The sequence below is a fragment of the Anolis sagrei genome, chromosome 12 (genome assembly GCF_037176765.1).
Source record: "Anolis sagrei isolate rAnoSag1 chromosome 12, rAnoSag1.mat, whole genome shotgun sequence".
NCBI lineage: Eukaryota > Metazoa > Chordata > Lepidosauria > Squamata > Dactyloidae > Anolis > Anolis sagrei.
The window spans coordinates 16,217,610-16,235,295 of NC_090032.1; the positions used below are offsets into that span (position 1 = coordinate 16,217,610).

A 17,686-nucleotide genomic window follows, 5' to 3' on the forward strand; every position below is an offset into this window, starting at 1 on the left:
TGGGAAACAACTGAGTCTGTATTAGGGGCAAATGCAGGTCCCAATTGGTGCTGTTTCTGGGGTTAAATGGGGGCATAACTGGGGCTGTAAGTGTATGGCAAATGAGTCTGTATTGGGGCCAAATGGGGGCACAACTGGGAGGGCTCTTTCTGGGACAGATGGGGCACATCTGGGGGGCACAACTGAGGGTGTATTTGGGGGCAAATGGAGGCACATCTGTCTCCGAGGCACATCTGGAGCTGTAACTGGGAGCCAAATGGAGGGCCCAACTGGGGCTGTTTCTGGGGGTAAATGAGGGGCACAACTGGGGGGGAAATGGAACTGTATTGGGGGCAAATGGGGAGCTCAACTGCGGCTGAAATTGAGGGGCAAATGAGTCTGTACTGGGGCCAAATGGGGACGCAACTGGGAGGACTAATGGGAGCATGTGGGAAGCACAACTGGGGCTGTAACTGGGGGGGCAAATGGAACTGGATTGGGGACAAATGGGGGGCTCAACTGGGGCTGTTTCTGGGAGCAAATGGGGGACACAACTCATGGTGTATTTGTGGGAAAAGGGAGGAACAATGGAGACTATTTATGTGGGCATATGGTGGCACAAGTATGGCTGTATTTGGGGGGCAAATGGAGAGCCCAACTGGGGCTGTTTCTGGGGGCCAATGGAGGCACAACTGGGGAGCAAATGAGTCTGTATTGGGGCAAAGGGAAGTTCCATTTGGTGCCGTTTCTGGGGGTAAATGGGGGGGGTGCAACTGGGGCTGTAACTAGGGGGCAAATGGGGGGCTCAACTGGGTCTGTAACTGGAGAGCAAATGAGTCTGTATTTGGGGCCAAATGGGGGCACAGCTAGGGCTGTATTTGGGAGGGCAAATGGGGGCACAGCTGGGACAGACAAGGGGAGCAAATGGGAAACACAACTGGGGCTGGAACTGGAGAGCAAATGGGTCTGTATTGGGGGTAAATGGAGGGCTCAACTGGGGCTGTAACTGAGGGACAAATGAATATGTATTGGGGCCAAATGAGGGCACAACTGGGAGTGCTAATGGGAGCAAATGGGGGCACAACTGGGACAGGCAATGGGAGCAAATGGGAAACAACTGGGGCTGTAACTAGGGGGAAAATGGGGGGCTCAACTGGGTCTGTAACTGGAGAGCAAATGAGTCTGTATTGGGGGCCAAATGGGGGCACAGCTAGGGCTGTATTTGGGAGGGCAAATGGGGGGCACAACTGGGACAGTCAATGGGAGCAAATGGGAAACACAACTGGGGCTGTAACTGGGGAGCAAATGAGTCTGCATTGGGGCCAAATGGGGGCAAAAGTGGGAGTGCTAATGGGAGCAAATGGGGGCACAATTGGGGCAGTCAATGGGAGCAAATGGGAAATACAACTGGGGCTGTAACTGGGGAGCAAATAAGTCTGTATTAGGGACAAAGGGAGGTCCCAATTGGTGCTTTTCCTGGGGTAAATGGGGGCACAACTGGGGCTGTAACTGGTGGGCAAATGGAACTGTATTGGGGGCAAATGGGGGCACGACTGGAACAGTCAATGGGAGCAAATGGGAAACACAACTGGGGCTGTAACTAGGGGGCAAATGGGGGGCTCAACTGGGTCTATAACTGGGGAGCAAATGAGGGGCACAACTGGGACAGTCAAGGGGAGCAAATGGGAAACACAACTGGGGCTGTAACTGGGGGGGGCAAATTGAACTGGATTGGGGACAAATGGGGGGGCTCAACTGGGAGCAAATGGGGGGCACAACTCATGATGTATTTGCGGGGAAAGGAAGGAACAATGGAGACTATTTCTGGGGGTGTAAGGGGGGCACAAGTATGGCTGTATTTGGGGGGCAAATGGGGGCACAACTGGGACAGTCAATGGGAGCAAATGGGGGGCACAACTGGGGCTGTTTCTGGGGGCAAATGGGGGGCCAACTGAGGCTGTTTCTGGGGGGCAAATGGGGGGCCCAACTGGGGCTGTAACTGGAGAGCAAACGAGTCTGTATTGGGGCCAACTGGGACAGTCAATGGGAGCAAATGGGAAGCACAACTGAGTCTGTCTTGGGGGCCAAATGGGGGCCAATGGAGGGGGTGTGGGCGTGGGTCTCTGACCTGGCAGTCGTAGAGGGCGGTGAGCTGGTCGAGGATCCACTCCTCGAGGTGGAGGCGCTTGCGGAGCTCCTTCCGGTCGTACTTGACGGTGACGCGGCCCTGCCTGCGGACGGGGCCCTCCTCCTCCTCGCCCCCGCCGCCCTCCTCCTCCTCCTCGGCCCGCGAAGGGGCGCCCTGGAAGTACACCCGAGGGCCCGCCACCGAGCCCCCCGGGCCAGCCCGCCCAGGCGCCCCGCTCTCCGGGCTGCAAGGCGCCGCCATCCCCCAGGCAAGCAAGTCAAGGAAGGGAGCTCCACGTGGGGACCGGCAGGCAGCGCCTCCTCCCTTGTGGCCCCTTCCTCTGGATCGGGACCAGAGCCTGCCAAGCCCCTTCTCCCTTTCCCTCCGCTTCCCGACCGGCCTCTTTGTCCCACGGCTCCCCCCTCCCTTCCCCTGCTGTCCGGCTCCTCCCAGTGGACACGCCCCCTTAAAGGGACCGCAGCATCATTTCCCCCACTCTCCCCACACTCCACCCTGATCTGTTTCTCTGTTCACACACACACACACACTCCCCTTCTTTTCCCCATAATGGTTGCCTGGCTGTGAAACCTGGCCCCACTCCCCCTCCTCCATCCCCCAGGTCAAAAGGGCGTCTCCCTCCCTCCCTCCCTCTCTCCTCCCTTCCAAAAAATTCCATTAAGAAAGACATAGAAGGCCATTGAAATCCACAAGAAGCCTGTGGACAATTTCAACAGAAAGGAGGAGACCATGAAAATGAACAAAACCTGGCTACCAGTATTTAAAAAAAAAATACTCTAAAATTACAACAGCAAAACAGCAGAGAGGAAACAACCAGGCACAGATTAACACCTCTCAACAAAAGATTCCCCCAGGCTCAGCCAGGCCTTCAAATGATAATGAAGGTGGTCAGTTGAAACTCTAAAATTACAACAGCAAAACAGCAGAGAGGAAACAACCAGGCACAGATTAACACCTCTCAACAAAAGATTCCCCCAGGCTCAGCCAGGCCTTCAAATGATAATGAAGGTGGTCAGTTGAAACTCTAAAATTACAACAGCACAACAACAGAGAGGAAACAACCAGGCACATCTTAACACCTCTCAACAAAAGATTCCCCCAGGCTCAGCCAGGCCTTCAAATAATAATGAAGGTGGTCAGTTGAAACTCTAAAATTACAACAGCACAACAGCAGAGAGGAAACAACCAGGCACATCTTAACACCTCTCAACAAAAGATTCCCCCAGGCTCAGCCAGGCCTTCAAATGATAATGAAGGTGGTCAGTTGAAACTCTAAAATTACAACAGCAAAACAACAGAGAGGAAACAACCAGTCACATATTAACACCTCTCAACAAAAGATTCCCCCAGGCTCAGCCAGGCTTTCAAATGATAATGAAGGTGGTCAGTTGAAACATTCACACCTGGCTCCAGCAGAGAAGAGTCCTTTGCCCCACCCCAGTCACTCCACAGATATATAAAACCATTTTCCTAGTTCCAACAGACCTCACAACCTCTGAGGATGCTTGCCATAGACACAGGCGAAACGTCAGGAGAGAATGCCTCTAGAACATGGCCCTATAGCCTGAAAAAACCCACAAGAACCATAGAAGGACTGTTCTTCTCCCCTCTTGATTGTTGCAGGACTGCTTTCCCATTCACATTAATATGGGGTTTTTTTTTGCATTTAAAGTATATATATTATATATACATATACATATATATATATATATATATATATAATTTAAGAGTAATAAATATATTTATTATACAGTCTATTCTATTTTTATTTTTTCTATTTATTATATTCTATTATATTTTGTACATTATATAATATATATTATTTTATATAATATATTTTCTATATTATATTTATTATACTATATTATATTATATTATATTATATTATATTATATTATATTAATGGAGCTCCATGCAGTCATGCCAGCCACATGACCTTGGAGGTTTCTATGGACAACGCCAGCTCTTCAGCTTAGAAATGGAGAGCCAACCTTCAGAAATGGGGCCACAATACGTAGCCCGAAAAAACCCACAAGAACCTACATTATATATATGTATATGTCTAGGATTTCATACCAATGCATTCAGGCAACCATTGTCCTATTCATTGTGCTGGGTTCACCGTGGGGCAAGACTGCAACACAAGGAGATATTGTGCATGCAGCATTGCCATTTAAACCAGTTGAAAGCAAATAATCTGGATTTTATATGGCAGTGTAGACGGGGCCAGAGTGGCTTGAGTCCTGATGTTGGGAGGAAGGCGGGATCAAATAATATACACTATTATTAGTGCTGGTTATTATTTGCAACTTCTGAGGATGCCTGCCTGAGATGTGGGTGAAACGTCAGGAGAGAATGCTTCTGGAACATGACCAAACAGGCCGGAAAACTCACAGCAACCCAATAATAATAATAATAATAATAATAATTTTATTATTATTCACTTGATTATTATATTACTATTACTAGTATATAATAGTAGTAGTAATAATAATAATAATAATAATATGATGATGATGATGATGACAATGCTTCGGTACAATGCAAATCTAGCACCAAAACAGACAAGGGTTCTTTTTCTCTCTCACCTGGCTGGGAAGCAGACTATGTTGGATAATACAGAATGTTGGATGAGCAAAGGTTGGATAAGCGAGACTCTACTATAATAATAATTGCCAATAACAATATATGTTATTATTACGAACCTTCCAGGCATGTAAAATCATCTGGGGGAGGCCCTGCTCTTGATCCTGCCTGCCTCACAGGCGTGCTTGGCGGGGACAAGGGACAGGGCCTTCTCAGTGGTGGCCCCTCGGCTGTGGAACTCCCTTCCTGGGAATATTAGATCGGCCCCCTCCCTCTTGACCTTTAGGAAATGAGTAAAATTAGTTCAATTAGTTCAAACCGAGGATGTGGACAAGGTGCTTGGAGGAATGAGAGTTACCACATGCATCCTAGACCCCTGCCCATCCTGGCTTCTGAAGGAGGCCAGAGGGGGATTGGCCAAGTGGATTAAGGTGGTGGTTAATGCCTCCCTTCGGGAAGGCATATTTCCAGCCAGCTTAAAGCAAGCTGTGATAAAACCGCTGTTGAAGAAACCATCACTGGACCCCACTCAATTCGTCAACTATCGGCCTGTTTCCAATCTCCCCTTTTTGGGCAAAGTCATGGAACGTGTGGTGGCCTCACAACTCCAGGCATTCTTGGTAGACACGGATTATCTGGATCCGGCACAGTCTGGCTTTAGGCCGGGACATGGTACCAAGACAGCCTTGGTCGCCTTAGTGGATGATCTCCGTCGGGAGCTCGACAGGGGGAGTGTGTCCCTGTTGGTGCTACTCGACCTCTCAGCGGCCTTCGATACCGTCGACCACGGTATCCTTCTGGGGCGCCTCGCGGGGATGGGTCTCGGAGGTACTGCTTTGCAGTGGCTCCGGTCATTCCTCGAGGGTCGGTCTCAGAAGGTGTTACTGGGGGACTCCTGTTCTACCCCACAACCTTTGTTTTGTGGGGTTCCTCAGGGTTCAATACTGTCCCCCATGTTGTTTAACATCTACATGAAGCCGCTGGGCGAGATCATCCGGAGTTTCGGGGTGCGGTGTCATCTGTACGCAGATGATGTCCAACTCTGTCACTCCTTCCCACCTGCTACTAAGGAGGCTGTCGAGGTCCTGAACCGGTGCTTGGCCGCTGTGACGGTCTGGATGGGGGAGAACAAATTGAAATTGAATCCAGACAAGACAGAGGTACTCCTGGTCAGTTGCAGGGCCGAACAGGGTATAGGGTTACAGCCTGTGTTAGACGGGGTCGCACTCCCCCTGAAGACACAGGTTCGCAGTTTGGGTGTGATCCTGGACTCATCGCTGAGCCTGGATCCCCAGGTTTCGGCGGTGACCAGGGGAGCATACGCACAGCTAAAGCTTGTGCGCCAACTGCGACCGTACCTTGGGAAGTCTGACTTGGCCACGGTAGTCCACGCTCTGGTTACATCCCGCCTTGATTACTGCAACGCTCTCTACGTGGGGTTGCCTTTGAAGACGGCTCGGAAGCTCCAACTAGTCCAACGGGCGGCAGCCATGGTACTAACAGGAGCAGGGCGCAGGGAGCATACAACTCCTCTGCTGTACCAGCTCCACTGGCTGCCGATTAGCTACTGGGCCCAATTCAAAGTGCTGGCATTGGCCTTTAAAGCCCTAAACGGTTCTGGCCCAACATATCTATCCGAACGTATCTCGGCCTATCAGCCCACCAGGACCCTAAGATCTTCGGGAGAGGCCCTTCTCTCCATCCCGCCTGCTTCACAGGTGCGGCTGGCGGGAACGAGAGACAGGGCCTTTTCTGTGGCGGCCCCGCGGCTCTGGAATGCCCTCCCTATAGAGATAAGATCAGCCTCCTCGCTGATAGTATTTCGGAAAAAACTCAAGACATGGATGTTTGAGCAAGCATTCGGCTAATCCGATGCGATGAAATCTCTGATCAAGGACTGGCAATCACAGACAACGAAATTGGATTATGATTTTAATTTAAGAGATGCATTGGTCTGTATTGGTGGCCCAATACTGTGTATTGTACATGTATGTGTTTTATATTTTTAATTGGAATATTGTTGTTTTTAAATGTTGTAAACCGCAATGAGTCGCCGTTTTAGGCTGAGATATTAGCGGTATACAAGTGTACTAAATAAATAAATAAATAAATAAAAATGAGTAAAAACCTGGCTCTTCGAGCAAGTTTTTGGAACCTCATTGTAACCAGATAAACTCAGTATTGTGAATGAATATGAAACGGCTTAATGATGCAAATGGACATGGATTTAAATGCAGAAGTCATTGATTTTTATAGTTTTGAATTGCTTTTTGTATGAATTTTATGATGTGATTTAACCTGTTTTAAACGATGTATTTATGTGTGTTTGGCATCTAATTGTTGCTAGTCTGTATGCCGGCCTGAGTTGCCTTCAGGCTGAAAAGGGTGGGATAAAAGCGTGGTAAATAAATATATATATATATTATTAGTTACTATTATTATTAATTATTATATTATTATTTATTGTATTATGAATAATAATAATAATATTTATCATATTATTATTATTATTATTATTACTACTATTAAATAATACTAAATAATAATACAATAAATAATAATAATATGATAAATATTATTATTATTATTCATAATACAATAAATAATAATAATAATAATATTTATCATATTATTATTATTTATTGTATTATTATTTAGTATTATTTAATAGTAATAATAATAATAATAATAATAATAATAATAGGGTAAAGGTAAAGATCTTCCCCTGACATGAAGTCCAGTTGTGTCCGACACCAGGGGTTGGTGCTCATCTACATTTCTAAGCTGGAGATGTTCAGATGGAGATTCCATCTGAACATTAGGAAAAACTTCCTGACTGTGAGAGCTGTTCAGCAGTGGAACTCTCTGCCCCGGAGTGTGGTGAAGGCTCCTTCTTTGGAGGCTTTTAAACAGAGGCTGGATGGCCATCTGTCAGGGGTGCTTTGAACGCAATATTCCTGCTTCTTGGCAGGGTTGGACTGGATGACCCATGAGGTCTCTTCCAACTCTAGGATTCTATGATAAGCGGAAGAGCTGGTGTTGTCCGTAGACACCTCCAAGGTCATGTGGCCAGCATGACTGCACGGAGCACCGTTACCTTCCTGCCAGAGTGGTACCTATTGATTTCACATTTGCATGGTTTCGAACTGCTAGGTTGGCAGAAGCTGGGGCTGACAGCGGAAGCTCACGCAGCTCCCTGGATTTGAACCTGTGACCTTTCGGTCAACAAGCTCAGCAACTCACCGCTTTAACCCACTGTGCTACCGGGGGCTCCTATAACAACAACAACAATAATAATAATGGGTAATTGTAGGTTTTTTCGGGCTGTATGGCCATGGTCTAGAGGCATTCTCTCCTGACGTTTCGCCTGCATCTATGGCAAGCATCCTCAGAAGTGAGGTCTGTTGGAACTACGAAAAAGTGTTTATATATCTGTGGAATGACCAGGGTGGGACAAAGGACTCTTGTCTCCTGGAGCTAGGTGTGAATGTTTCAACTGACCACCTTGATTAGCATACAATGGGCTGGCTGTGCTTGGAGCAAACTTTTGCTGAGAGGTAATTAGATGTCCCTGCCTGCTTCCTCTCTGTTGTTGTGCTGTTGCAATTTTCCAACAGACCTCACTACCTCTGAGGATGCTTGCCATAGATGCAGGCGAAACGTCAGGAGAGAATGCCTCTGGACCATGGCCATACAGCCCGAAAACACCTACAACAACCCAGTGATTCCGGCCATGAAAGCCTTCGACAATACAATAATAATAATAATAATAATACAATAATACCTGTGAGAGGAAGTCACAGGGCGGAGGGAGCAAGCTTGTTTTCTTCTGTCCTTGAGACTAGGACGCGGAACAATGGCTTCAAACTACAACATTAGGAAGAACTTCCTGACTGTGAGAGCCGTTCAGCAGTGGAACTCTCTGCCCCGGAGTGTGGTGGAGGCTCCTTCTTTGGAAGCTTTTATGCAGAGGCTGGATGGCCATCTGTCGGGGGTGCTTTGAATGCAATATTCCTGCTTCTTGGCAGAATGGGGTTGGACTGGATGGCCCATGAGGTCTCTTCCAACTCTTTGATTCTATGATACGTTTACTTATTATTATTATTATTATTATTATTATTATTATTATTATTAGGGGCAATGCCACACTGGTGGAATGGCAAGGCAAGGCAAGGGCTCTGTGGCTTTAAGGCTTAGGAGCCTGGCAGCCGGGCTGAGAGCAGCGGAGTGGGGGGGTCACCAAGTGGCCCCCCTGGTTCAGTCCCAACAGAGGCTCAATTCAGCCACTTCCTGCCAGGAAGGAGAAGAGCAACAGCAGCTGCAAGGAACACTTGGGAACAGAGGAAGCTGAGTCAGAGCAAGGGCCAAGAGTCCTGGCTGCCAGCAGCGATGATCCAGGCAGCGGTTCTCAACCTTCCTAACCCCTTAATGCAATTCCTCATTTGTGGTGACTCCCCACCCTTAACATTATTTTCGTTGCTACTTCATAACTCGTAATTTTGCTGCTGTTATGAATCAACGTGTAACTATCTGATATGCAGGATGTAGTTTCATTCACTGGACCACATTTGGCACAAATACCCGATATGGCCAAATTTGAAGACTGGTAGCCTTGGAGGGGATTTATTTGGTCATTTGGGAGTTGTAGTTGCTGGGATTTATAGTTAACCAACAATCAAAGAGCATTCTGAACTCCACCAACAGTGGAATTGAACTAAACTTGTTACGCAGAACTCCCATCACCAACATAAAATACTGGAAGGGTTTGGTGAGCATTGACCTTGAGTTTGGGAGTTGTAGTTCACTTCTGTTGGGACAGGAGCCTCTGTTGGAACAGGAAAGCCTAGAGAAGGGAATGATGCTGGGGAAAGTGGAAGGCAAAAGGAAGAGGGGCCGACCAAGGGCAAGATGGATGGATGGCATCCTTGAAGTGACTGGACTGACCTTGAAGGAGCTGGGGGTGGTGACGGCCGACAGGGAGCTCTGGCGTGGGCTGGTCCATGAGGTCATGAAGAGTCGGAGACGACTGAACGAATGAACAACAACAACAAGTTCACCTACATCCAGAGATCACTGTGGACTCAAACAATGAGGGATCTGGACCAAACTCTACACGAATACTCAATATGCCCAGATGTGAACACTGGTGGAGTTTGGGGAAAATAGAATCTTGACATTTGAAAGTTGTAGTTGCTGGGATTTATAGTTTACCAACAATCAAGGAGCATTCTGAACCCCACCAACGATGGAATTGAACCAAACTTGGCATACAAAACTCCCATACAAAACTTGGCATACCAAACTTGGCATACCAAACTCAACAAAATATTGCAAGGGTTTGGTGTGCATTGACATTGAGTTTGGGAGTTGCAGTTCACCTACATCCAGAGAGCACTGTGGACTCAAACAATGCGGGATTTGGACCAAACTTGGAATGAATACTCAATACACCCAAATATGAACACAGATGGAGTTTGGGGAAAATAGACCTTGACATTTGGGAGTTGTAGTTACTGGGTTTTATAGTTAACCAACAATCGGAGAGCATTGACCTTGGAGTTTTGGAGTTGTAGTTCACCTACATCTAGAGAGCACTGTGGACTCAAACAATGAGGGATCTGGATCAAACTTGGCACAAATACTCAATATGCCCAAATGTGAACACTAGCGCAGTTTGGGGGAAATAGACCTTGACATTTTGGAGTTGTAGTTGCTGGGATTTATAGTTAACCAACAATCAAGGAGCATTCTGAACCCCACCAATGATGGAATTGAACCAAACTTGGCATACAAAACTCCCATACAAAACTTGGCATACCAAACTTGGCATACCAAACTCAACAGAAAATACTGCAAGGGTTTGGTGGGCATTGACCTTGAGTTTGGGAGTTGTAGTTCACCTACATCCAGAAAGCACTGTGGACTCAATCAATGATGGATTTGGACCAAACTCTACATGAATACTCAATATGCCCAGATGTGAACACTGGTGGAGTTTGGGGAAAATAGAATCTTGACATTTGGGAGTTGTAGTTGCTGGGATTTATAGTTCACCTACAATCAAAGAGCATTCTGAACCCCACCAATGATGGAATTGAACCAAACTTGGCATACAAAACTCCAATTGCCAACAGAAAGTACTGCAAGGGTTTGGTGGGCATTGACCTTGAGTTTGGGAGTTGTAGTTCACCTACATCCAGAGAGCACTGTGGACTCAAACAATGATGGATCTGGATCAAACTTGGCACAAATACTCAATGTGAACACTAGCACAGTTTGGGGGAAATAGACCTTGACATTTTGGAGTTGCAGTTGCTGGGATTTGGCATACAAAACTCCAATTGCTAACAGAAATTACTGCAAGGGTTTGGTGTACATTGACATTGAGTTTTGGAGTTGTAGTTCACCTACATCTAGAGAGCACTGTGGACTCAAACAATGAGGGATCTGGACCAAACTTGGTACAAATATTCCATATGCTCAAATATAGACACAGATGGAGTTTGGGGGAAATAGACCTTGACATTTTGGAGTTGCAATTGCTGGGATTTATAGTTCAGCTACAAGCAAAGAGCATTCTGAACTCCACTAATTTTGGAATTGAACCAAACTTGGCATACAAAACTTGGCATACCAAACTTGGCATACAAAACTCTCAACAGAAAATACTGCAAGGGTTTGGTGCGCATTGACCTTGAGTTTTGGAGTTGTAGTTCACCTACATCCAGAGAGCACAATGGACTCAAACAATGAGGGATTTGGACCAAACTTGGAATGAATACTCAATACACCCAAATATGAACACAGATGGAGTTTGGGGGAAATAGACCTTGACATTTGGGAGTTGTAGTTACTGGGGTTTATAGTTAACCAACAATCGGAGAGCATTGACCTTGGAGTTTTGGAGTTGTAGTTCACCTACATCTAGAGAGCACTGTGGACTCAAACTATGAGGGATCTGGACCACACTTGGCACGGATGCTTAATATGCCCAAATGTGAATACTGTTGGACTTTGGGGGAAATAGACCTTGACATTTTGGAGTTGTAATTGCTGGGATTTATAGTTCAGCTACAATCAAAGAGCATTCTGAACTCCACCAATTTTGGAATTGAACCAAACTTGGCATACAAAACTTGGCATACAAAACTCCCAACAGAAAATACTGCAAGGGTTTGGTGGGCATTGACCTTGAGTTTGGAGTTGTAGTTCACATACATCTAGAGAGCACTGTGGACTCAAAAAATGAGGGATCTGGACCAAACTTGGTACAAGTATTCCATATGGCCAAATATGGCCAAATATTCCAGATGGAGTTTGGGGGAAATAGACCTTGACATTTGGGATTTGTAGTTACTGGGATTTATAGTTCACTACAATTAAAGAGCATTCTGAAACCCACAAACGACTGAATTGGGGCCAACTTCCCACACAGAACCCTCATGACCAACAGAAAATACCATCCAGCTTCTGTTTGAAAGCTTCCAAAGAAGGAGCCTCCACCACACTCCGGGGCAGAGAGTTCCACTGCTGAACGGCTCTCACAGTCAGGAAGTTCTTCCTAATGTTGTTCCAGACACTGAGTTTGAAACATTGAGTTTGAAACATATGTCTGTTTAGTTTCGGTGGCGCAGATTTCCTAGTCTACACTACAGCTCCCCCTAAAACCTTCTCTCTGTTTGAACTGCGTTTTCCCTCCAGCTTTTTAAAAAATTCTGGAAGGATTTCAAAAGAGTGCAGGAGCCAGGCGGAGAAAGAGAACTGTTTCTCTCTCTGCCTTCACCAAAAGGCTGAATGGTTTCATTGTGCCACTTCCAACTGATGAAGATCTCCCCCTTCCGGCTCCATCGAGAAAGAGATCCAGAAGGAAAGGACAAAAGGGACCCACCCAGGAAAGCAGGAGGGTCTCAAGTGATCTCTTCAAGAGACTGTGGCTTGATAGTTTGGGGACTGTCACAGGGCTTCGTGACAAGAAGGAGCCCAGACTGCGAATTGTCATTTGGGAGTTGTAGTTGCTGAGACTTATAGTAAACACAGGGGCGGCTTGTCCATTACGCGAAGTAAGCGGTCGCAGAACACTTTTTTTTGCCAGGGGCGCAGAGGCGCCTCTGTAAATGCGCCTCGACTTTCACTTGAGGAGCGCCCCCTCAGCTCACAACAGCCCTAGCAGTCCGGGGGGAGCCTCGGCTTTCTTGCCTCGCTGCCGGGCGATCCTCTTCCCAAAGGGGCCGGGCCCTTGAGCCTCGCCTAGCCCCTCTCGTTCCTGCTCCACCCGGCCACCGGGTGTGCAAGCAGAGCTGGCGCTCAATTGTTCTCCGCATTCGATCCTTTCCCCATGATCGCCTCCCTTTCCTGATCCCCCGGCACTCCACCCACCTCCTCTCCTCTCCCCAATCCACGGGTGGGCCAAGGGGCGGAGCCGCCGTGCCTGGCCCGCTTCGGGTCCAGAGGCATGTCTGAAGACTCCAGCGTGCGCACCAAAAGTCATCTCTTCTCCTGACTTTCTCTTCAGCCATTGGGACCAAGAGAGAGAGAGAGAGAGAGAGAGAGAGAGAGAGAGCACCTCCGGCTGGAGGTATCTCCCACCTCCGCTCCCTCCTTTGTTTTTGTGCCTAACTTCAGGAAAGGTGGGCATCTCCACCTCTCTCTCTCTCTCTCTCTCTCTTGGTCCCAATGGCTGAGGAGAAAGTCAGGAGACGAGGTGACTTTTGGTGCACACGCCGGGGTCTTCAGGCACGCCTCTGGACCCAAAGCGGGCCAGGCAAGGAAGCAAGTGCAGCAAGTGTAGTTACTGGGATGTATAGTTCACCTACAATCAAAGAGCATTCTGAACTCCACCAATGATGGAATTGAACCAAATATGGCACACAGAACTCCCACGACAAACAGAAAATATATATCAATGATTGGTTGGGGGGGGGGGGGGAAGCGCCAAAATACTGTTTGCTTACCGTTGAAAATTACCTAGGGCCGCCTCTGAGTAAACGTACACCTGGAATACTGTGCCCAATTCTGGGCACCACAACTGAAGGGAGATATTGACAAGCTGGAATGTGTCCAGAGGTGGGCGACTCAAATGATCAAGCCTCTAGAGAACAAGCCCTATTGATGCCGAATCTGCCCCAGACCCCTGCTTTCCAGCTGATCTGACCAGCTGCAGGGAGTTCCGCAGTTCCTGAATGCCCCGTTGGGCCAACTCTGATGAAATGTTCCTCAACCAGGGACTCTTTGCAACCTTGAGCTCTGTCCTTTTGCTTCTCTCCCCAGCCTGAACATTGTAACAAAACCCACAATAAAGACTAATTGAATTGTAACCTTCACCTCTTCATAGTGATGCATTGTGTCTAATGCATGAATTTATTCTTTTCCGGGCTGCGGTCAGCCGCTGGCCCGCCTGGGATGTCTTCCGGGCGTCCCAGGGAGGCCGAATCTGCATTTCTTTAAACCGCGGATACGGAAACCCATCAGGGCCCCGTATCCGCGAGTTAACCACTTTTTGCATTTCGGGGTCCTGCGCTCTGGGAATAACCTTTTTATTTTTGAGAATATATTTGAAAGAGAAACAGCTGATTGTCAAACTGAGCTTCCTGCTGCTGCACTGCTCCCGCCGTCGCTTCTTCGTCCTTCTGGAGCCCCCAGGACCTGGGGACTTGATGTGGTCAGCCCATGAGACCTTTGGGGAGTGGATCTGCCACCTGGTTCCAGCCCTTGGAGGGAACTGCAGTTCTCCAAGGACCAAAGGACAAGCTTCACCCCCCAGTGATGCAGAGCTCCATATCTTGGCTCAGTGGAATCGCTAAACCTCTCCTTATGATTTTTTTGAACCTTTTTGCCCCACATCAAGGACTTTTCTCCCCTTTATGGACATACTTTCGTCTATGGACTTTCCTATAATGAACTATGGACATATATTGAGCCATGATCAAGGCTCTGATCAATTTCTCTATGGGACACTGGGGGGAGGGATAAGTGGGTATGTTTTCTATATCATGATTTCTATATTACTATATTTCTCCCTGTGTATCTGACCTTTTCCTGACCCTTTTGCCCAATTCCCCTTTATTGAAAAATGTATAAAAAATATAAGGAGCCACCCTCCGTGACCCTGGAAAGAAGGAAATCCTCAGTTGAAAAGACCCTTATCAAAAGACACTTTTTGCATGGATAATAACAACGGATTGTGACCTTTGGGGCTCGGAGTTGGTCCCCCCAAGGGAGGCGGTCGCTTGGCATTGATGATCATATCTCAATAGGACAAAAGGGGCCTTCGAAAAGCCACACTTTGTCCTGATCTGTTACTCATTTAAATCTCCCTCCACCGAAACTTCAGCCAAAATTCCCTCATTGTTTCTATATCTCAGCACCAAGAAAATCCAGATCTGGCAGGCTTGCCAGACATCAACGTTTATTACAGCCAATCAAAGACAATAGAAATGGCTGACTCGCAGGCTGCCGGGACTCGCTGGCCACTTGGACATTTCCTATCTCCATAATCCTCTCAAGAATCCATTGTTTCCCTCTTGTCCCACCTCCCTCTCTCCTGATTCGTCAGGGATCCGAGGCGGCAGAAGCTCAGCCATTGGCCCAGGCACTTGGGAGGCAGCCAAGCCAAGCTGTAGCGTGCCAGCCAATCATCGTCGAGCTGGCAGAGGGGCAGGGAAATTCAAATCTGACAACTCTGTTTCTGTATAAAAAGGCTTTTATTTGTGTACATGTTATGCTCAGCTTGGTGAAATATTGCTGCTTTGCATCCTTTCCAGCTGGATCGCTATAAAATCATCTCGGTGGCGCTTCCTTCAACTTTGGTGAGATTCTTTTGGGAACTTAGGGAAATCTTTTAAATTGTGGCTTCTCTTTGCTCATCATTGTAGCGAGCCCTCTTTGGTGGGTCCGCAGGGTCTCTCCTTCAGGGCAAGACCCTTTTAACTTCTTCCTCGACTTCACTATGAGGAGCGGCTTAAAGAGCCGGGCATGTTTAGCCTGAAGAAGAGAAGGCCGAGAGGAGATATGATCGCCATGTATAAATACATGAGAGGAAGTCCTAGGGAGGAAGGAGCAAGCTTGTTTTCTGCTGCCCTGGAGACGAGGACGCAATGGAACAATGGCTTCAAACTACAAGAAAGGAGATGCCATCTAAGCTGTTCAGCAGTGGAACTCTCTGCCTCGGAGTGTGGTAGAAGCTTTTAAACAGAGACTGGATGGCCATCTGTTGGGGTGCTTTGAATGCAATTTTCCTGCAGGTTATCACCTACAAAGCCCTAAACTGTTTGGAGACCGCCTACCTTTGTGACCGTATCTCTCGCCATGAACCATCTCGGGCCCTCCGATCTTCTGGGGAGGCCCTTCTCTTGCCCCTGCCAGTCTCTCAAGTTTGCCTAGTACAAGGGAGAGAGCCTTTTCTGCTGTGGCTCCCCGACTCTGGAACTCACTGCCTGGAGAAATTAGGAAAGCCCCTTCATAGAAATGTTCAAAAAGGACCTTAAAACCCGGCTCTTCCACTGCGCCTTTGATGAGTAGGTATATCAGTGGTTCTCAACCTTCCTATTGCCGTGACCCCTTAATACAATCCCTCATGTTGTGGTGACCCCCAACCATAATATTGTTTTCATTGCTACTTCGTAACAGTCATTTTACTACTGTTATAAATCATATTGTAAATATCTGATATGCAGGATGCATTTCCATTCACTGGACCAAACTGGGCACAAATACCCAAGATGCCCAAATGTGAATGCTAGTGGGGTTGGGGGAGGATTGATTTTGCCATTTGGGAGCTGTAGTTGCTGGGATTTATAGTTCACTTATAATCAAAGAGCATTCTGAACTCCACCAGCGATGGATTTGAACCAAACTTGGCTTCCATGACCAATATAAAACACTGGAAGGGTTTGATGGACATTGACCTTGAGTTTGGGACTTGTAGTTCACCTATATCCAGAGAGCACTGTGGACTTATGCAATGGTGGATCTGGACCAAATTTGGCATGAATTCTCAATATGCCCAAATGTGAACACTGGTGGAGTCTGGGGAAAATAGATCTTGACATTTGGGAGTTTTAGTTGCTGGGATGTATAGTTCACCTACAATCAAAGAACATTCTGAACTCCACCAATGATAGAATTGGGTCAAACTTCCCACATGGAATCCCCAGGGCCATCAGAAAATACTGTGTTTTCTTATGGTCTCTGGCGACCCCTCTGACACCCCCTCGCGACCCCCTCAGGGGTCCCAACCCCCAGGTTGAGAAACACTGAGGTATATAATCACACATGATTGCTCGGCCTCAAAGTTCTGTCATTGGAGTATACGTCCCCCCTCATGGAAAACTTGATACCACAACCCCTGCTAAAATGAGACCTCCTCCATAAATTACCTCCTCCCCTCTGCTTCCACGAGATGCAGAGCCCACCTTAAGAAATGGGGCCACCAAGTGGAGTCCACGACATGTGAGTGTGGAGAAGAGCAAACCACAGACCACCTACTGCAATGCAGCCTGAGCCCTGCCACATGCACAAGGGAGGACCTTCTTGCAGCAACACCAGAGGCCAGCTTCTGGTGAAAAGACATGTAGTATCATGCCAAGTTCTTAACTTTTGTTTATAGTTTTTCTATACATTGCAACTGTATTCTCCATTTGCTTCTGACACAATCTATATATATAAAAACGCTCTGTGCATAATGAGTACTTTAAAAACAAAAGGACCAATGAACGAAATCACACCAAATTTGGCAACAAAACGTCTCACAACACAAGGAGTGACCATCACTCAAAAAATGATGATTTTGTCATTTGGGAGTTGTACTTGCTGGGATTTATAGTTCACCTACAATCAAAGAGCATTCTGAACTCCATCAACGATGCAATTGAACCAAACTTGGCACACAGAACTCCCATGACCAACAGAAAATACTGGAAGGGTTTGGCGGGCATTGACTTTGAGTTTGGGAGTTGTAGTTCACCTCCATCCAGAGAG

The 17,686-nt window shown here is 47.2% G+C and overlaps 1 protein-coding gene across 1 annotated transcript in view; it reads right to left on the reverse strand.

Moving 5' to 3' along the window:
- Window positions 1-2,528, reverse strand: part of PPP1R14B (protein phosphatase 1 regulatory inhibitor subunit 14B) — a 24,881-nt gene extending 22,353 nt beyond the window's left edge. Inside the window, exon 1 of the mRNA XM_067472481.1 lies at window positions 2,108-2,528. Within this exon, the coding sequence (XP_067328582.1) occupies window positions 2,108-2,368 (261 nt within the window). The 5' untranslated portion in view covers window positions 2,369-2,528. The remainder of the gene's footprint in view (window positions 1-2,107) is intronic.
- Between the last annotated feature and the right edge of the window lie 15,158 nt (window positions 2,529-17,686).